The following is a 22,408-nucleotide window of genomic DNA, read 5'->3' as shown; positions in this document are numbered from 1 at the left end:
TTTATCGAGCCGAGCTCAAGCTCAATAAACAAGCTCGATAAGCAAACGAGCCGAGCTCGAGCTCAGCAAAGCTCTATTCGACTTGGCTCGACTCGTTTGCAATAGGAAAATATAATGAATTGTTTGTTTTGTATGTCTGTACTTAGAATGCTACTTAGTTCTCTTTTTATAGTTAAACGATGTTCAACTTGCAATTGTCATATGCCGTTGGATATCTTTTCTTTCATCAAACAGATGGCCCTCATCAGAAGTCACTCTCTTAGAGATCGGCTAGATCGTGCCTCTTATGGCTGATCATAGTGATCGACTACATTGTGTTTCTTTTAGCCAATCATGCTTTGGGCTTAGCATTGTGCTAGGTCTTCTTCTTCTTATCGTATGACGTTGGATATCTCCTCTTTCATCAAATGGATGGCCCTCATCAGAAGTCACTTCTTAAAGATCAGCTAGATCGTGGCCCTTATAGCTGATCATAGTGATCGACTACATTGTGTTTCTTTTAGCAGATCATGCTTTGGGCTTGTCATTGCGGTGGGTCTTCTTCTTCTTGGGTTGTTTGGGCATAAGATATTTGGGCCAAACTTCTACTCCCCACAATAATAAACATTATTATGGGGGTGTATAGTGGGAATTATACAAGTAACTTATAACTTATTTTAATTTAAAATTTTGTGACAGACTGTTCGATGAGATTTCTATTTATAACTTATTAAGTAGAAATAACTTAAATAAACTAAAAAATTTGATTTTTTAGAAATTGAGGAAGAAGTGCTTTTAATTTTTACTTTCTGATTATCAGCGGTGAACTTAAAACAATCTACACTAAACACTCTCATAAGGTGCAGTAATACTATATTATTATATTGCTTATTTGTAATGTGACTCGTTATATTTATAGTTTCTTGGGCAAATAGAGAGATTTTAGTGAAAGAACCATGTCATGTATAAATATATTTTTTTTATCAATAGTCACAAAAACATAGCAATCACATCTGTCTATCTATCTATCTATCTATCTATGTATGTATTATATAAGAAAAAGGGGGTTTCTAACCCACAAGTCTTGTGGGAGTTCTAATATCTCAATCTTAATTTTCTAATTTTTTGATTTAAAAAAAAAATATTAGCATGTATTAATTTCGCTCAACCCACAAGCCTTTTTGGGAATTTGGTCAAAACATCCTCATAATAAAACTTTAATGCATTAAAAACAAGCATAAAAAAATTCATTGAAAAGTCCAACACATATGATTATTATCAATAAATATTAAACTTTAATATAATATAACTTTTGATGTAGATGTCAATTTGTAACAAAATTAGTATTTTTAGAATTTTCTCATCAAGATTTATCAAATAAAATCCATGTTGACTATGAAATTATTAAAATAAAATAAGAAATATTACCGTTAAAATTGATGTAAACAATAACAGTAATATATTACTCTGCTTGACAATAACTTGTTATTCTATCTCACAGTAACATGTTACTCTGATTTACAGCAACATGTTATTATGGCAATATTGTCCAAAAATATATATATATATATATATATATTTTACTTTGTCTTTGCTCAATTATGTGGTTTCTCCTTAAGAGGTTTATGAAGCAAAATAAATTAGGTTGTTCTTTTCACTAAACAAGGGTCCAATGGAGGGGTTTTGGCTAAATTTTTCAAACCTTTTTGACTTCTTCCATACCTACTGCCACACTCTTTTCAACTTCTCTCATACACTATGGTTAGTGATGAGATTGTTAAATTATTTTTATAAAAAATCTAAAAATAATAATTTGTATATTAAAAAATATCTAAAACAAATATAAATTATTATTAAAAAATAATAGGTTGCAATTGCAAAAAAAAAAAAAAAAAAAAAAGAAGAGAAAAAAAATTACACTGTGCATTTCATTAATAATGTTCAAAAATGTGCCAAGTGTTTGTGTAAAGGCTTGACATGTGTCCACTCTCAAATTATCAAGTGAATATAAATGAAACCAAAGAATTCAGTTTTAATGGCTAACAAATATTAGAAGCCTGACCATTGAAGCCTAATAACTAATTAATAGAATTCAACAATTGAAAGATCTCAAACAACATCTTTTTGTCTTCTCAAATGTTTCCTTTTTTTGGTTCATGCATTCATTTTAACATTGATAGAGAATTGGATGTATCGAAGAGTGAGAGACATTAAAATTATATATTGAGTTATGTAATTCCTATGATGAAAAATAAAGGTTGTCTTCCTTTTCTATGGTGATTTATCTGGTTATACCTCCAATTAAAACGTCAGGTGTGCTTCTACATCATCATTGAACGTTGCCTTTATTTTTTTTAGATATTTTGTCTCACAATTTTTTTGTGTTTTGTGTTACGAAATTTATTACATCTGTGTTTGCTAAAACTATTAGATGGACCTAATGCAAGAAGTGTTCCTTGAAAAGTCCAACACATATGATTATTATCAAAATATTAAACTTTAATATAATATAACTTTTGATGTAGATGTCAATTTGTAATAAAATTAGTATTTTTAGAATTTTCTCATCAAGATTTATCAATAAGATCCACGTTGACTATGAAAATTTTAAAATAAAATAAAAAATATTACTGTTAAAATTGATGTAAACAATAACAGTAATATGTTACTCTGTTTGACAATAACTTGTTATTTTATCTCACAGTAACATGTTACTTTGATTTACAGCAACATGTTACTCTGGCAATATTGTCCAAGGTGTAGGGGGGTTCAAGGTTAGGGAGGTGATTAGAGAGGCAAAACTATGCTAATGGTCCACTGATGGTGGAAGTGGCTTGAGAATGACTAGTAACAACTATCTGAGAATTGAAGAGTGTGTAACTGGATGAGGGTGAAGCAAGTGGCTCAAGAAGAAGTGTATGGCAGTACCAAATTGGGTAGCATCTCCCCCAATCCCCAAAATTCCTCCTTTTGAACCTTGGAAAATGGGTCCTATTTATGGGCTTTTCCTTGGTGCCAAGAGGACACCAAGTGGCCAAATAGAGAGAAGGCATGTGTCCCAGGGAATCACATGGAATATTCTGCCTTGAGCCACCAAGCTGAAGGTGCCATGTGTCCCTCTGCATGTACTGTGTACTATCTGTTTGCCTCCACAACTACCTTTTTTGAGCCTTAGTAAGCGTAGTTGCGACAGGAGTATTTGGCGCTGCAACTCCTTTTTGAGCCTCAGCAAGTGCAGTTGCAGTGCAAGTGCAGTTGCAGCGGGAGTTTGCCTTTGCACTTGCATTCTCAGCTTGAACCTCAGCAAGTGCACTTGCAGCGGTGAAACTTGCCGCTGTACTTGCCTTCTCAGTTCTATTTGGCCAGCACATGCCTTCTCAGGACTCCATTAGCCTGCTATTGGCCATGTTTGTGTTCACCTCAGTGAAGCCTCCACCCTTAGCCACCTAACCACAAACTCCCCAGCTTTCCAGGGCGAAGGCCATAGCCAAGCCTGCTATCAACCATGCTGTGCCATAGTACCAAGCCCAAGGGGGCTTCCTTAGTCCTGCATGTGCGACCAAGGTAGGTCTGTGACCTGGGTAATGGAAAGGGAGTCCCTTATACTCGGGCTGCCCTGCTCCCATCTTCGTGGGGTTGCCGCAGTAAACTAGCATTTCTGGGCCTACTATCAGCTCCAACCAGTAAGTCTTGGGCCCTGCTATCGGCACCAAGCTAATAAACCGTGGGGCCTGCTATCAACCCTAGGCTCGTAATGCTTTGGGACCTGCTATCGGCACCAAGCATTAGCCTCTATTTGTAGAGGGAAGCCTCTCCCAAAGGCTGCTATCACCTTGGTAGGATATTCCCTCTGCAACTTAGTTGTTGCGGTAGTAGTTACTGCGGCAATCATTTCCCGTGGCAAGTTCAGATGGCATAACCGAAGATATTAGAGATGGCAGCGCCGATAGAATGCCTCCGCAACTTAGTTGCCTTGGTCTTCCCTTTTCCTCGGTAGCTTCAAGTGGTCACGACACCGATATTACTTGGAATGGCGGTGGCACCGAAGATACTTGGTATGGCGGCGTTGAGACAAAGTGCCTCAGTAACTCTGCCGCTGCACATGTCCCCTCGACAACTTCACCGTTGCAGGCGTTGCCACTACAACTTGACTTGGGCATTTCTCCTCGCTGAGTCCATCTGGAGCCTTGGTGGGTCGAATCTGCCTCGGCCCACTTGTTGGCCCACTTCCTTTGGGCTTTGGCCCACGCTTCTTTTTATCCCTGGTCGCCTTCTCAAGGCGATCTTAGTGCTTGGGTCCATACTTAGTTTGGGGTTTAATTTCTGACCCTCTACACAAGGAAATATATATATATATATATATATATTTTACTTTGTCTTTGCTCAATTATGTGTTTTCTCCTTAGGAGGTTTATGAACCAAAACAAATTGGGTTGTCCTTTTCACTAAACAAGTGTCCAATGGAGGGGTTTTGGCTAAATTTTTCAAGCCTTTTTGACTTCTTCCATGCCTACTGCCACACCCTTTTCAACTTCTCTCATACACTATGGTTAGTGATAAGATTGTTAAATAATTTTTATAAAAATTCTAAAAATAATAATTTGTATATTAATAAATATAAAAAACAAATACAAATTTTTATTAAAAAGTAACAGGTTGCAATTGCAAAAAAAAAAAAAAAAAAAAGAGAGAGAGAGAGAGAGAAAAAAAAAATTAAACTGTGTATTTCATTAATAATGTTCAAAAATGTGTCAAGTGTTTATGTAAAGGCTTGACATGTGTCCACTCTCAAATTATCAAGTGAATATAGATAAAACCAAAGAACTCAGCTTTAATGGCTAACAAATATTAGAAGCTTGACCATTGAAGCCTAATAACTAATTAATAGAATTCAACAATTGAAAGATCTCAAACCACATCTTTTTGTCTTCTCATGTAATGCCCCAAAATAATCCATCATAATTAAAATACATCAACCAACATCCACTAATAAATATAATTAACAATTCTCCAACCTTTACATCATTAATCAACAAGGTTTATACAAAAGTTCCACATGCAAATTATACATTCAATGATATAGAAAAGCATAAATCTATAGCATGTAGAACACCATTTACCAAAAATAAATTAAAATGCCTTTGAGGACTTACACATTCCAAGGCTCAAGCCCGATTGCACAAAAATGGTCTCTCGGCCCCACACAAGAATAGCCCTTGGCTTACAAAATAAATCACAACAAGATAGAGTCATTTACTCTTCACAAAAAATGTCCACGCCTTTCAATTCGGCGGGTTCACCACATCTTTCCCTACACCAAAATCCCATAGGGGTGAGCATAAAGCCCAGTAGAGAATCTTTAACAAAGTATATACATTTATGCAAGATTTTCGTTATCAAATGCAAATGCCATGCAATGTCAATTAAAAGGGAATTTTTTTTACATGCCTTTTTAAAAGTCACAATGTTCAACAAAAGCTTGAAATCTCAACAATTTTGAAATCTACAACTTTATTCAATGGGGCGGTAAATACGACTTAGGTAATCCCTAGGTTGGTGTCTGCAAGTAGGCCTATAAAGCACTACTAAAACCCCACTTTTCTGGTTGCTAACAGGAAGGGAAGTGGTACCTCCTCCGCACCTGTTTTCTGTCTTTCACCCCGGACACTCAGGCCAACTTAATCAATTTCCTCTACACCTCCTCTCCGGACTTACCAACGTATTTACCCCAAAACATTTCGATAATTCCCATTTCAAACATATACTTTTCTCAATGTGAACTTTTCCATGACTCAAATTTAAAATGTATAGTTATCAATAGAGAGAAGATGTAATGCAATAATTGATAATGCTTCATGAAAATTCTCATCTTCAAGCATCACAACAACGACACAAGTTAACTAAAATTCCCATTTTTCCTCCCTTCAACATTAATTCACAAAATGCCACGCGTTTAATCAAGTCTAATAATGCGTGACAACCATTCCAATTCACCATTTCAATAATTCATGGAACTCAACAATGTACCAATTCATATCTACATGTGTATAAGCATTAACAAAATTTTCAAGTATAATCTCCAAAGCTCCATGCATCAAGTAATATTCATATTTGTAACAATAATATGAAATTCTCACTCACTCTTTCATTTAATTCAAGAAAAATCCATTAATCCCCACATTGTTTCTAAAACCCCCAATTTCTAGGTTTTTTTCACAAAAACCCCCGACATTTCCTTATCTCTTTACAAAACCTCATTAAATACCTCAATCTCAACCCATGTGGTTCAACATTTCAAGAAAAATCTTTAAAAAGAACAAAAGATGGACTTCTTTTACAATACCATCAATTTCTTGAACCCAAAAGCCATTTGTCAAAATCAACAAAGGAGAGTTCTCAAAAATCAATCAAAACCTTGAAAAACATATATATAACTCTAAGTACTTCCCTATCTCAAGATTTGAAGAAGAAAAAGAGATGAAACCCTAGAAATCAAGGATGCCAAAGCCCAATCTCCACCGTACACAATGTAGCTCTTGAGGAGTTCTTTAACATTGATGAAGAAGCTATGGATAATTTCAAATGGATGGAAGAAGATCAAGGATTTTGATCTTCTTTTGGGGTGGAAATGTATAGAGAATGGAGAGAAATATGTTTTTAGGGAGAGAGAAAGATATTTGAAAAAATGATATACAATCAGCCCCAAAAGAAAGAAAAGCAGAAAATTTCGGGCTGCCCAGAATCCTGCATGTGCGGCGTCCTCTCTCGCACGTGTGGAGCGTCTCTCCCGCACGTGCAGCCTTCACCCCCGCACGTGCAGTGGTCCCTTCCCGCACCTCACTTCGCACCTGCCTATTAGGCAGTGTGCAACCTTCCAAAGCTCACCCTTCCCGCACGTGCGTCCCTGGCCCAGCAGCCCAGAATTTTTCTAGTTCTCTCCTAGGCAATCCGAACTCGGCCGTGCACCCTCTGAAACAAGTGACGCTTAAGCCGAAATTAAACAAGAACCAGAGTTTGAAAGAAGGCTCTCGAACACCACAAACTCAAAGAGGACAAAAATGAAACGACACGTAATGAAACCGGCCATCACATCTCAAATGTTTCCTTTTTTTGGTTCATGCATTCATTTTAATATTGATAGAGAATTGGACGCATAGAAGAGTGAGAGACATTAAAATTATAGATTGAGTTATGTAATTGCTGTGATGAAAAATAAAGGTTGTCTTCATTTTCTGTGGCAATTTATCTGGTTTTACCTCTAATTAAAATGTCAGGTGTGCTTTTACATCATCATTGAATGTTGCCTTTATTTTTTTTAGATACTTTGTCTCATAATTTTTTGTGTTTTGTGTTTTGTGTTACGAAATTTATTACATCTGTGTTTGCTAAAACTATTAGATTGACCTAATGCAGGAAGTGTAGACTATTTTAATATTATTCTCGGGATTAGAAGTACAAAAAATATACATAAAACTATATGAATAGACAAGATTTTACAAAATTTATTTGTGAGTCTCACTTCTTGAAAATCCTATATGACATTTATTTTTTGTATTATATTTTATGTCTGATTTCTATACTTTTTTTTTATATAGTTTTCTTTATTTTCTTTAAAAGTTTATTTTTAAAAATTAATAAATAAATAAGTAAATCATTTTCTATTTCATACAATTTCATTTTTGTTTTTATTTTTTATTTTTTCTCGAAGTAATTTTTGTTTCGAGCAATTACTTACTTTTTTTTTTCTTTCTATATATTGTAATTTTGTGCATTTTAAATGCATGATATTTTCACTAATACACTTGGAGATGCACTATGAAAGAAGTATCATGCGAAAATCAAGCAAGAAGAAGAAAAATAAATAAAACAATACGATGAATGTGAAGCAAAGATCAAAGATCATAGATCAAAACTCTCAAAACAAGCAAGTAAACAAATAAACAAGTAGAATAGAATGTTTAACAATAGACATTTGAAATTTTGCAACAAAATTTTATACCTTTCTTTTTTGCTAAGAAAATTCTATTTAGTACTAGCTAAATAAAATGCATTTAAATATATATATATATATATATATATATATATATATATATATATATATATATTAAAATTTGAAATTAAAACTATAATAAATTTATGTAAGCATAATTGCTAATCACATTTTTTTACTTAATGTATAATATTATATTGACTACCTTTTGCAGGTTTATTTTTTAAGTATTTATATAGAAGTAAAAAAAAATGTCGTTAGGGATAATTTGTTCCTTAATTTAGTTATAAATTTGCCCATACATTATTTTTAAATTTTGAATAAAAGCAAACATAAAATAATCGATTGAAAATATGCTGGATTTGTTATATTTCTTTTTCTGTGTGCAAATAAAAAAAAGGGGAAAAAAAGAAAGAAGACATTTAAAAATCACAATTCACATATATACAAATAATTGTAAACACAACCCGTGCACAACACGAGTGAAACACTAGTTAATACAAATAGGGATAGACCAGGTTTTGATCATTGAAGGGCCCAGAAATAAGACATTAGGCTGATGCTAACAGGAAGACAGGTCTGGTCAGATTTGAAAGCAACAGATTTTCATTTAGTAACTTTTTTTTATATTTTATGAAAAGATGTGCAGAGAGAGTGATGCGATAATTTATAGTGAATTTTTTACTAAAACTGAAAGTTACTAAACGAGGCCTTAGTAAACCCTTAAATTTTTCATGCTATCAATTGGAAATTAATAAAATCTTGTTAAACTTTAATTAAATATTTAGTATAACGGTGGTATATGACATCACTAACAAATAAAAGTTCTTACATTGCAATAATAGGAAATAGTGGTTAGGTTAATGAGATTTTTCTGTTGCTATATATATATTGTTTTGAGATAAAAATTCAGAAGAGAGGATCAGAATCTTTGATGCATTTGAGACAACATGACTCCTTTGATCTTTCTATCCTACAAATTGATTTAATATAATCTTCTTCCTTTTCTTCTTTTTTCCCATTTTTATTTTCCTTTCTTTTCACTAAAAAAAATTAAGATCCAAATACAATCTAAGTGTTTTTAAAATAAATAAATCTTAACTAAATTATAGATTTTTTTTTTTTTTATCAACCACCCATATGATGTAGGGTTTGCATTCTATATCTATGTGTTTAGTTGATAAAAAAAAAATCAATAACAACATAAAAATGTGGAACAAAGTTTTGTTTTTTTTAATCTAGGCCACTGGAAGACTAAGGCCTTATTTGAGATGCAATTTTTTTGACTAAAATAATTAATAAAGATTAAAAAAATTAAAATAGTTAATAAAACAAAATTTTAAATACAAATCATAATCATTTTATTTTTTCGTGTCATGTCGTGTTGGGTCGTGTTCGTATCATGCCATCTCGGGTTCATGTCAGAATAACCCAACCCGTTTATTATTTTGTGTTATCGTGTCACGTCATTTTTTATCCGTGTTCAGCTCGTGTTGTGTTCACATGTCATATAGCGATCCCGTTTTTCCTCCATTATTTATTATGTTCCAGACTCGGTTCCATAGGTGTTGTTGTTGTCTTCATCTTGTTTCTATGCTTTAATTCCTTGTATTTGAGTTTTAGGATGTGTTGGATGAGTTTGCAACAGGTTGGTTTTGTTTTGAAACAAATGGTTGCTATCTAGATTTTTGCCTCTTCGCTCGAGCAAGGCTTTTGTCGCTCGAGCGAGCGCTGTGTGTTTGTCTACTCGCTTGAGCAAGCACTCTTGTGCTCGAGCATGCGTCTGCGTCTTAGAAAAACCTGAAGGTTGGTAATCTTCGCTCGAGCTAGCGAGGCTTATGTTTTGTGTTCCTTCGCTCGAGCGAACACTCTTGCGCTCAAGCGCGCGTCTGGGTTTCAGACCTGAAGCTTCTCTTTTTTTGCTCAAGCGAGGCTTCTTGCGCTCAAGTGAGGTCTTTTTGTATCTGGTCGCTCGAGCGACCACTTCTTCGCTCGAGCAAGCCACGAATATATCAGTTCGCAGCAGCGTGGTTTTTACCACTTTTTCATCATCCTTTTCACTCCAAAACCCTGAACCGACACACTCTCTCTGTAAGAACACCCTTCTTACTACAAATACACTTGATCTAGAGTGTCTCTAGCCTTGTCCCTTTGTTAAAAAGTAGAGTATTGTGAGGGCTTCACTTTGATTCGAAGAAGAGTTGGTTTAGAGCATCTTGGGTTTTCTTCTTCTTCTCCTTTGAGCTCCTAAATTCAAGGTATGGATAATCTACTCATTTTTATGAGTTTTAACATCAATGTTGGGCATTTGTATAAATGTAGTGATTTTTGGAAAGTTAGGGTTTGATTTGAGATTATAAAAGAAGGGTTTCTTGGTTTTGAATTCTATTGTGAATATGAGGTTTTGAAATGGGGTTATGGGTGTGCAATTGATGAAATTGAGCCTTAGAAGTGTCATTTGAGAAAGAGGGAAAAATGCCCTAATTGGGATTAGATGAATTATTTGTCAAAATAATGAAATTAATTATGGGAATACATGATTGAGTTGGAAATGATGAAATTGGAGGATAATGAAATTAATTGGTATAGTTGGATTGAAAATCGCTTACCTATGGAAAATGTGTTAATTTATCTGTTGGATAAATTTAATTATCTGTTTAGAAATAACTATTTTGGGCTATCGGTGGAGGATAGTCATGATTGTTGTAGCACTGCATGATGATTAGAGAAATTGAAACTAATCAATTGGGCTATGTCCTTGAATGTGACGGTGAAATTTACACATTGAATATGTGAATTGTTGAGTCATTGTATATGACTATGTGTTAAATACATTGTATATGTATGTTGTGTGGGAGGAGATAGGGGATGTACTCCATATGTTATGTGGGAGGAGTTAGGAGATGGACTCCACTGATAACTAAGTTGGCCAGAGTATCCAGGGTGCAAGTCCCGAAACTTTATTTACTTATGGGTGCCGGTTCCCTTGGACATAGTTCCGTAAAACGGCAAGAACATTGATGTGTTGCATGATGTTTGTTATTGAAGTGTTGATGTTTGAGTTGTAGTCTCATTTCACACTGTTGAATACTATTAAACTATGTCAATGAATCGATTGGTTAGATAATGAAAGTGGATTGAAATATAAATGTCAATGTTGGTTGATCATGGAAAGGATATGAGATGGTTTAAACTTGTTATTCATCTATCGAATGCTAATGTTTTAGTTAATTCTCATACTAGGTTTAGCATATCTCTACTAGGTTTTGACTCACCCTATGTAGGACATCATTTTCAGGTACAGGAGAAATGCCGCCTCCAAGGTCTTAGCTTGGATGGTTTTGGGAGTAAAAGTCTCTTTTTGGATTATTTTTGCTTGATATTAAATGTAAATTCAGGCCAAGGGCTAAACATGTAAAGAGTTAGCACTCTTCTTTTGTTATGACCAAGTGTTGACTTGGAAAGTTGTAAGCCTGTAGGGCATTTACTTTTGTTGTCAACATGTAATACTTTTTGTAAAGAACACTCTGATGGAAGCAAATATAATATTTCTTTTATTAAATTATGGATCTTATGCATGATTTATTTATGTATTATTTTGAGGGCATTACATGTCATGTCAAAAAATTTAACTGGTAACTAAAACTACCAAATATATGAAAAAAAATTGAAAATTTCTTCACATGTTAAATTTAATGAAACTAATTTCTATTAAATGAAATTATTTATAAAAATATTTAATTTCAACCTAATTTTATTTTCTTAATTTATAAAAATTATATTTTATTATTATATTTTTTACTAGATTAACTCAAATAATAGACAAAAAATACATTAAGTTCAATTAAAAGCAAATAGAAACCTATATTAAACTTTATTTTTATTTATTTTTAGATGGATAAACCTATCTTAGACTTAAAATCGTATTTTATATACTTTTTAATAAATTGTATATAATTACGTAAGAGATAAAAAAAATGTCATGATCCCCTTTACTGGAAGTAATATTATAATATGTAACTATTCTTCATTATACAGATTATTCGTGTCAATTTCGTATTATACAGAATTAACACTAACCCAACCTGTTTCATATTCGTGTCAATTTTGTGTTATACAGAATTGACACTAACTCAACTTGTTTCATATTCGTGTCATCGAGTTGTGTCATATACGTGTTCGTGTCAAGAAATAGTCAATCCTAATCCACTAATTTCGTGTACAATTTGAGTCATTTTATCGTGCCATGTCACAAATTCTCACCCCCACTCACAACCATCAAATCAACTACAAAAATTAAAAATAATAATCACCCCAAACATAATTTTTTTAACCAGACTAAAATAATTAAATAGTTAAAAAATCATACTAAAAAAGTGAGGGATTTGGTCAAAACTCCTTCATAATAAAATTTTAATGCATTAAGGATAAACACAAAAAGTTTTTCTTGAAAAGTCTAATAAATATCACTATTATCAAAATATTAAACTTTAAAATAATATAACTTTTGATATAAATGCCGATTTTTAATAAAATTAATATTTTTAGAATTCTCTTATCAAGATCTATCAAATAAGATTCATGTTGATTATGAAATTCTTTTTTTAAAAAAATTATTACCGTTGAAATTGATGTAAACAGTAACAGTAATATGTTACTATGTTTGACAATTACTCTATTTGATAATAACATGTTACTCTATTTCATAATAACTCTATTTCACAATAACATGTTACTCTAGCAATATTGTCCAACAAAGAAACAAAAAAGATATTTTACTTTATCCTTACTCAATTATGCGTTTTCTCTTTAGAGGATTTATAAAGAAAAATAAATGAAGTTGTCCTTTTCACTAATTAATGGTCTAATGGAGATATTCTGACTAAATTTCTCTACAACGGTTCATCCCAAACAAGGGATGAAACTTCTACTTTATAATCGAGTTATTAGAATATGTTTTTTGAAAAATTTACAAAAATTGGTTGGTGAAAAAATTAATAATTATTATTTACTATGTTTTTCCCTATTTTTTCAAGAGGAAAATAATTTAAAAAATATCTTGTTTAATATTTATTTATTTTTAAGAAATTAAATTTTAAAATTTTAAAATTCAATCAGTATTATCGTATTGGACATTTGATGCACCGGAGAGAAGCCATCATCGCTCGTTAGACGCTTATTGGAAAACCGTGTAATATGTGTATCAGAGCAATACTCACTCGCTGTCCTTCGTAAACTTCCACCACAACATTGGGGGCCTCTATTTACACACCATATTTTATCTCAAGGCAAATCATTACTCAAGGCACACCCTTAATATTTTGATAAATAAATATTTTACTTAATACACACCATAAACTTCTATATTTACTCTTACTCACACACCCCACCCATAATCTACTTCCATGTTTACCCTCACTCACTCACACACCCTACTCACCCACGATATTTCCATCTCCTCCTCCATTCTTTGCTCTTGAAAACCTACATGCCAAATTCACCAAAGTCGTTAAACATGCAAAAAGAAAAAGAAAAAGAAAAAGAAAAAATATTAATTTTCAACATGAGACTACCTCATTAGTAATAAATTGACTTGTGTATAGTCAACAAGACCCCCAGATCTAACATTACTGCATTTCATGGATGCACATGTCTAAAAAAAGCCCCCCAAAAAATGCTATAAGTGTTCGGCAGTACAAAGTCGAATTAAATAGAATTGTTCGACTGTTTCTAACCGAACAAATGGTGTTTGTTCGATACTTAAAAATCGAAGAATTGAATTATGTTCGACACCATAAAACGGAACACACACAATTTGTTCGGTTTTAGGTAGTCGAACATTGATATATTATTCGACTCTGGATAACCGAACTAATACAAACGGTTTACCACACAGCAAGTAAACGAAAACAAACAAAAAAAAAACAAGAAAAAATAACATTTTCCTTGCTCCATTGTCCTGAATTAGTATTGCCGGATGAATCCTTCATTGAATCCAATGAAAATGTTTAATAATACATATATTTTTGATTGTCTTTTTAAGGGTTTTTGATTTTTGTTTTAAGGTTTTTGAATCTTTGAGAGACAAGATACGTTATTATATTCATTATTGTCCTTTATGGTAATTATACAAATGGTGTGTATCATAACTTGTCCTTTGTAGTCCTTCTACTTAAGGTTAAAATTGTAATAAAAAATAAACTAATTAATAGTTTACGGGAAATTCTATTTACAGACCACAAACTCTCTCAATGTATACCATTTAATAGATATATTTTTAATTCCTGCTCTATCCCTCAGCTAAATTCCCTTTTAGACAAAACCAAAAAACTCACTCTCAGTTCACACACCATACTAGCCACCACCATCACTATCGGCACAGCCACAGCCTCCGTCGCCGCCTTCCGCCACATTCTTTTTCCTTTTCGTTCTTGACTTTCTTCGATTCAACCCCCTTTTGCCGGAACCCTATGGCCGGAGTTCTGAACTTCGCTCCATCTCTTATTTTCTAACAATTTCTGACTCAAAGAATACCTAAGACTAGAGTTTCAATCAGGTCATTTGCAGAATTCTCCGAAACACCTCCGAATTCCGCTTCAGTGAGCACCAAAGAAGCACCCGATTTAGGGTTTTCGTTGCCGCCCAACTTCAAGCCTCCGCAGCCGAAGCTCTTCTCGGTTAGACCTGATAAAATTGTTTGGAGCTGCTCTTGCTCTGTTTTTTCACCTTGGGACTGGTGTTTTTGTCTTTGGATGGGTATCAATTTACTCTCTCTCTCTCTCTCTCTCTCTCTCTCTCTCTCTCTCTCATTTTTAGGGTATGTATGGAATTGTTCACTATGGACTTTTTAGTTAGAGTTTTGTAACTTACTTGGATTCAAATTTAGCATCTTATATGTTATGGGATTCTCGTTATTTTTATGCGAATTTCTGGACTTCTGTTTTGATTTTTTGTTGAATCATTGCACAAAGGTAAAAGAATGGCTTCTCAACATTGGAATAGGAGACCAGACAACAGTTGTGCATGACAATGATGAACCTGATGATGGAGCTGTTCCCATACATCATGAAGATGGTGCAAAAACCAAGTGATTGCTAATACCATATTGACAGCATTTACTGCTGGACACCATGCAAATATTTGTTCACTAGAGAGAGGCAGCGATGAAATGATGTTCACAGGGGCGACCCCAGCGATGGGGAGATGCTAGGGGTAAGGTTAGAGTTAGGATAGTTTGGGTTGAGGAAGATGGGGATATTTTAGAAATTTTTGAAAATTGATGGGGTGTATTGAGCAAACATAGTTTTTATTAAATGGGTATATTTGGAATGTGGAGTGTGTGGATTGAGATAAATACTTAAGAATCAAATTACTAAGTGTGTGGAGTGAGAAAGATTGTGTACAGAGACAATGTAGAGTGTGGAAATAGAATTTCTCATAGTTTTCCTTGAGAGGAAAAGTGGTGTGTAAATAGAGCCTCCCTACAACATTGGATAAATTACTAAGATACCCTTACTTGACCACACGTCAATCCTCTAAAGCGAGTGTCTTCATTTTCCTACAACTGCAAGTGCTCTCGTTCTTTCTCTCCCTCCGTAACTGCCACGACCTCCATCACTCCTTCCTAGAAAAATGAAAAACAAAATTTGCATATGAATTTCAATTTCAATTTCAATTTCATTCCATTTCACAACCACAACCCTCCTCCCTTATAAATAGCCGCGACGCTTCACTACTTTCTAACGTTTCAAAACTTTCTGAGTTTTGAAATTTCAAATTCGTCTCACTCTCGAAGTCTCTCAGTTTTAGAAGATCACACCATGAAAGGACTGAAAGCCACCTCGATCGCTCACAAGAAAATTGACTCAGAGTACGATTTTTGTTTTCTGATTTCATTTTTGTTGTTTTCATTTTCGTTCTGGTTCTTTCCTGGTTGAGTTTCAACTGCTTTTGATTTTGCTTTTATGCTTGTGTTTCGAAGAATGGTGAAGAAATGTAAGGCTGATGCAAATGCGAAGAAGGAAAAAGCGAGCAAGAAGAACTCAGGTGCTCCGAAGCGTCCTTCTACTGCATTCTTCGTCTTCATGTGAGATTTTACTTCGCATTTTCGTATTGATAGATTTTCTCTTCGTATGGTCATTTTTTATGTTGTGTTCGTTGTTTGTTGATGCTGTATGTTTTTTTTTTCTTTTTTTCTTCTGGTGATGGTCGATTAATAGGGACGAGTTCAGGAAATCGTTCAAAGAGAATTTTCCTGATAACAAATCGGTTTCAGTTGTGAGATACGAAACTTTGATCTAGCTTTCGATTTATCAGCATCGTTTGATATTTACTGCATATTGAACTTTCTCACCTTCTGTTTGGTTACAGAGAAAACGAAGAAAAATTACGGAAATTGAAATGCAGGATTAAATGTTTTCTATTGTTTTGGTTTTGAAAACTTGATCTAAACTTGTTTGTTTTGTTGGCTCTGTACGATTGAATTTCAGTTCCAAGAGATGCATAAATCAAACAATTAGAATCAGAACTGGTTTCCTGTAATTTCTTTGCAACCAAACGGAAGTCTACTCTTCACTATTACAACTTTGTTTTCTGAGATCTGTGAGTTTCAGGTTGGGAAAGCCGGTGGACTGAAATGGAAAGAAATGTCTGAATCTATAAGATCTACTTCACTTATGATAACCAAAATGAATATTCAAAGTTGTGATCAATATTACTATGTTCTAAGTCACAATTATCCATGTTAGTTCATGTTTAGCTGATTAGTCAATTTCCATTGAAAATGTTGTAGGTTTGTTTTTTTTGTTTTTGTTGTGTATATATTGATATCGCAGTCTGAGAACTGTTTAGATGTTTTGTGTTTTCTGAACCTTTTGCTCTATAATTGCTAGTTTATTCTTGCATATAGGAGAAAGCTCCATACGTGGCAAAGGCTATGAAGAAGAAGGCGGAGTATGAGAAAACAATGGAAGAGTTTAACAGCAAACTCGTGATACTTTTATCACTGTTTTAAATCATCATTGTCCAGCTTGTTACTTCATTTCACTTCTTCAAATTCTGTTAAGTTTCACTAAATTGTGTGCTTATTTGGATTCTCTGTTTCTCCATTTTCTTTTTTTGAATTACTAGAATGGCAATGGAGAATTGAAGCCTGATGAATCTGGAAAATCATCTTCTGAAGTCCACGATGAGAGCGAGCAGGAAGCGAGCTCTTAAGTATAATGTGTATGATTGGAGTGTACAAATGATAATGGATCTGAATATATTATTTAATGCTTGCATGGTTACTTGTGTGTGATCAGGGAGTTTCACAGTATCATAAGTTAAGCTCATGTGGTGATTACAATTTTATACTACTTGAAAAGTTCTTTTACTTGTTGCTTTGTGCTTGGTTCTGACGTGTATAAGCCCATAAAGGCCATGAATCACTATGAACAACCCAAGCCCATCACTTGGAGCCCAATACATAACCCAGCTGGTGAGGTCCAGAACAGCTAGAATCCTACATGGTATAAAGAGCCAATGACATTCAGACACATGGCAGGTGAAGGACGAGCCACATCAGCAGACAAAGATCTGCAAAGTTATTGCCACTGCACATCACCATTAATGCAGCCCATCACAGCATTTATTACGACAACACCTCTCCGTCAGAACAGGATCCTCTTACCCTGAACAAGGTAAGCTACAGTATAGACTTTCGGTGAGGAGGGCAGGTCTGAAGGGACAGCGAAATGATTACCAAAGGATATAAGCAAACGTTGAAGACAAGAAGAAGGTTAAGCTTTCTATCTCCAATTTCTCTCTCTACACTCTACTTCTCTTCCTAACTTGCTCATCGGAGGGTTCACTGGGGGACTACCCCATTCCCCGTTGAACTTGTTTGCAGGTTATCCGGTGGGCTTGATCATTTGGACGTGGGCCTGAGGAGTCGATCCATTCACTGGAACAAACTGTATCATCAGTTGGCGCCGTCTGTGGGAAAGACTTTACTCCGTGTGCCAGTTGTGCTCATTGTCGCCGAAGACCCTATCCCAACAACCTTTTCCTCCTACCCATCAAAGTGTATGGTCACAACTAGATCCATGCCTCTCACAATAATGCTGCTGGCTATCAGGCCGACCCCCCCAATCCAAACAACCTACCGCAGTATTTTATCGAGCTTACCAACAGCATTAACCGCATTGTCGAGCAAAACCAGGCCCTGATAAATGCTTTACTCCAAAGAAACCTTCCGATGCCTCCTCCACCTCCTCCAGATATTCCACCCAACCAAGAAAGAGCCCCGAGCCATACTGTTCTGCAACCCTATCCACCCAACTTGGAAGGTTTGCAACCTCCTCCCCCACATATAAATCTACCACCTCCACCCCCACACCCGTCAGTCGTGGCACCAGCCCCTGAAGGGGAAGCCAGCAGCGTCCAGCCCCCTTTGACTGACCGTGGTGACAACATTCCCCTCTGGGATGCTGAACTCCGAGCAATGAAGATTCAACTCTAAGGGGTCATGCAGAACATTCAGCATAAACCCTCTACCACGGCAAACTCACCATTTGTTGCCGCCATCCGGGACAAACCTTTACCCGCCAAGTTCAAGATGCCCACCATTGATTCTTTTGACCCATTTTTGACCGTTCTAAAGACTTGGACGTCACCATTTGAACACTCGGTGATCATCTTTGTTCGTGTTTGTCTTGAGTTCCCGGAGGTCTCGGCTACGCGCCCTGCCTCAGGATCTCTCAACTCGACTGGTTTTGTGTCTGGTTTTGCACCAAACACTTGTTGTTTTGCTTCTTAGGATGGGAAATAGCTTGTAAGCCATCCCCACACCTCACCGGCCGTAGCATGAGGCCACCAGCCTTGTTTCCTTGCCACTAGCCATTGGTGATGGCCGGTCGGCACTCTTGATGGTCGGTCGGCATTATGTTTGGCTGGCCGGCCACTGTTTTTGATCAATTGGCCACTTGTCCTGACCGAGACCTTTTCTTGAAGAAGCTTGACCCTTTTGAACCTTTTTTTAGTTTCTCCAAGAAGCTTGACCTTTTTTAGCTTCTCCAAGAAGCTTGACCTTTTTTTTTTTAAAAGCTTCTTGAAGAAGCTTGAACCTCTTGACCCCTTTGCCTAGCTTCTCTAAGAAGCTTGGCCTTTTTGATCCAAGCTTCTAAGAGAAGCTTGACCTTTTTGGTCAAAGCTTCTAAGAGAAGCTTTGTCCCCTTGGTTTCTCTATAAAAAGAGAGCCTCTCCTCCCCTTTAGGAGGTTAGAAAAATCAGATATATGATATATATATCACTCCCTCTCTATATCTCCTTCTCTCTCTACATTTGTATTGGTTAGAGGGTCCAAAAGGGTCTAGCACTTGGCCATTTGAACTACACCTCCTAGCACAACACTTCCATCATCACTTGGAGGTCCTTGGGTCTTGTTTTCAGAGGTTGAGGGTTGCATTTTTGGGTCTAGAGGCTGCTGTCCCCTTTTGGCTACAAAGGTAACCCATTTTTCCTCTTTATTCCCCGTTTTTGCACCCCCTTTTAGCCTGTCTTGCTTGCTGGTTTGAGCTTTGTGTATAACATAAAAAAGTTCTGTTTTTTTGTGTTTAAGATACTTCATTAAGGCCACTTTTGTGTTTGGGGTCGTTTACCCCCTCTTAGGCCTTGTTTGGCTCCATTTTGTGCGATTTTTGGTGAGCTTCGGGACCACCTTGTTTGGGCCTCCTCACCACTAAAATCTTGAGGGATTTCAGTGGTGAGGATGGTGGTTTAAGGTTCTAAGAAGGAGAGGGGTGACCCTCTCCCTTGTTGCCTCGTTTGTTGCCCTTTTTGGCCTTCCAAAGGGGCTCCTATTTGCATGATTTCAAGCCTTGTTTCAAGCATTTTTCAGTGGGTTTTAGGACCCCCACAAGCCATTTCCAGAGTTGGTTTGGTCTTGTTGAATGTTCTTGTTGCATGTGTAGAGTAACCCTCTTGTTGGCCTTCCAAAGGGACACCCCATTCTAGCATGTGTGGACCTTGTTTCCATGGTTTTTTGGGGCTTATTTGACATACCATGTTACTGTTTTTGCTTGGTTTAATGGTCCCTTACATGCACCTTACACTTGCCTTGCATTCCTTTATTTTGCCTTGAAAGGCATCTTACATTTGGACCACCATGCTTGCATGTTTTGGCTTAGCTTTGTGAAGTTTTTAGTCATGTTTTAACATGTTTAAGTTCTGTTTGGTGTCATTTTGGTCATGCTTGCCATGCTTTGTATAGCCTCTTTGCATTCTAGCTTGTTAGCCTTGGATGTGTGTGTCACTGGCATGCTTTACTTGGCTTGTTCTCATGATTTGACATCATTGGAGACCATATTTCAGTCCATGTTCCATGCTTTCATACTTGCATTTTCCATCCCTTTTCATGCTTTGAAGAGTTGATAGCTTATGCTCCATATCTAGGCCTTTGTGCATGCATGCTTGTGTGTGAGTTTTCATGCCTTTGTTATACCATTTTGGCCACTGATTTTGGCATGCTTGAGAGCTACCTATATTAGTTTAAGTCCATCCTTGCATAATGTTGCATGCTTGTCTTTCATATTGTCACATCCTTGCTCCATTTTGCATGATTGTTGCATGCTATACATATTCACATGTTCATGTTGCATACTTAGCCTCCATGCCTAGGTTGCATTGTATAGAGCGTGCATGTTTTGCCTCTCGAATTGAGTATGATAGAGGTTGGGCTTTATGTGTTTAATTGGTTTGCATGTCATTTGAAATCAAAATGCACAACTTGGTTTCTTGGGCCATCACGCATTGAAATGCGCGATTGGTGGTCCAAGGTTCAAGCACCATCCTCATTTGAGTCATAAACATGATAAGGAGAGTGGTTGGTGCAAACATTGCTTGAAATGCATTGCCATGCCATGTTTTGCCCTCTGCTGCTGTCAAACAGGTTTCAGCAGGAAGAATTGGTCGGCCGGCAGTGTTTGGTGCCGATCGGAAAAACAGGTCTGGCCGAGAGCATAATGTTTAGCCGATGACCATTCTGAATGGCCGGTGATGGTCTCACTCAGCCGGTAGTGTCCCACAACACTCAGAGAAGCAACCTTGGAAGTTTTGCAATTTTCAGAGAAGCAGAACAGCCAAAGCAGAGGCAAACTTGTGCATGGCAGTGACTTTCCGAGCGGAACCGAGCGCGCATTGCATTGGGCCCTCTTCCCGAGGCTGTTTACTGCTTTCATTAGATTAGTTAATTTATTAATTAATTAATTGGTCTGTAATAATTAATTAGCTTGTAGGTTAATTAATTTGTATTATTCTTTTGGTCCCTCCGAGCGAGGGTAAATTTGTAATAAGTGTGGGTGCGTGTGTGCATGTCTTCCAACCCCCACTTCTTTCTCCCTTTTACTTACCTGCTTTTGATGGTTAGTATTAGGACATGTTTACTTTAGCATACCTTATGCTATGCATGCGTGCATCATTCATCAGTATTGCATGCACCAGGCTCGGCGCATCATACCAACTGCATAAGTATTTCAAATCTAACTTGAATACATGCTACTTGTCCATTTTCACATGTCATTTATAGACTAGCCGAGCCTACTCTAGTGACATTCCGCATGTGTTACATTAGCCATCTTAACATGAACTAGGATCATGCATATGATTACTAACTAGTTTCTGTTTTGGCTTGGAGTACTCTGTAAGTCCTTTTGGTGTGAGTGTTGCCATAATTGCATGATTACCATGAGGCTAGCTGCTTATGTGATATAACTGCTTGAATGCCTGTGGATGGAGGTTGAATTACCTAAATTGGGATAACGCATTAAAACTATGAGTTTTAAGCCCACTAGATAGTGGCAAAACCATCTTTTCTAAAAGCCCACTCAAGGGTGGCAAAACCTGCATTTTAGCCTACTTACGAGTAGCAAACCATCTTCAAAATGAACATGCAATGTTTTGTTCCAATTTAGGCGATTTGGTCTATACTTGTTTGCTGCGCGCATAACATAGTAATTCTAGGCTAATAAATGGAATAAGAACACATAACGTTTTCAAAAACGGATATCACGGTTAGTAGAGGCCGATCTTCGGATCGGGCGAGAGGGGGTGCTCATAGCTGACCTTCCCCAATCGTACCTAGCTCCCGAGCCAAGGCAACTTTGGTGATGACGGGCACGTGGCCTTTGGCACCGAGTCAGGGTTTCCTAAATTCTCCCTTAAAAAATATTTAGGTGGCGACTCTGTATCTGGCAAAGCAGTCCATGTTTGGCACTTCTTCTTCTAAAAATCTGTTTTCTCAAAACGATTTGCCAGATTTGGACTCTTTGGTTCAGATTAAGAACCGTGACACAAATCGAGTCCGAACTGTAGCGGGGTCCCTCGCGGACGTGCTACAGTTTCTGGCGACTCCGCTGGGGATTTTAGAGAGCTTGACTCGAACTCGTGATATCCTGTTTTGAT

The 22,408-nt window shown here is 36.2% G+C and overlaps 1 protein-coding gene across 1 annotated transcript; it reads left to right on the top strand.

The window, feature by feature from the left end:
- The first annotated feature begins 15,951 nt into the window (after positions 1–15,951).
- Positions 15,952–17,185, top strand: LOC145798216 (high mobility group B protein 3-like). The gene is made up of 4 exons (XM_082885712.1): positions 15,952–16,055; positions 16,189–16,246; positions 16,878–16,958; positions 17,099–17,185. Exons 1-4 carry the CDS (start codon positions 15,952–15,954, stop codon positions 17,183–17,185), a joined length of 330 nt encoding a protein of 109 aa, XP_082741838.1.
- The last annotated feature ends 5,223 nt before the right edge of the window (positions 17,186–22,408 follow it).

Source organism: Camellia sinensis, chromosome 8, assembly GCF_055761805.1.
Source record: "Camellia sinensis isolate YWXY chromosome 8, ASM5576180v1, whole genome shotgun sequence".
Lineage (NCBI taxonomy): Eukaryota > Viridiplantae > Streptophyta > Magnoliopsida > Ericales > Theaceae > Camellia > Camellia sinensis.
The sequence above is the reverse complement of the archived record's forward strand: the minus strand, read 5'-3'. Positions and strand labels throughout refer to the sequence as shown.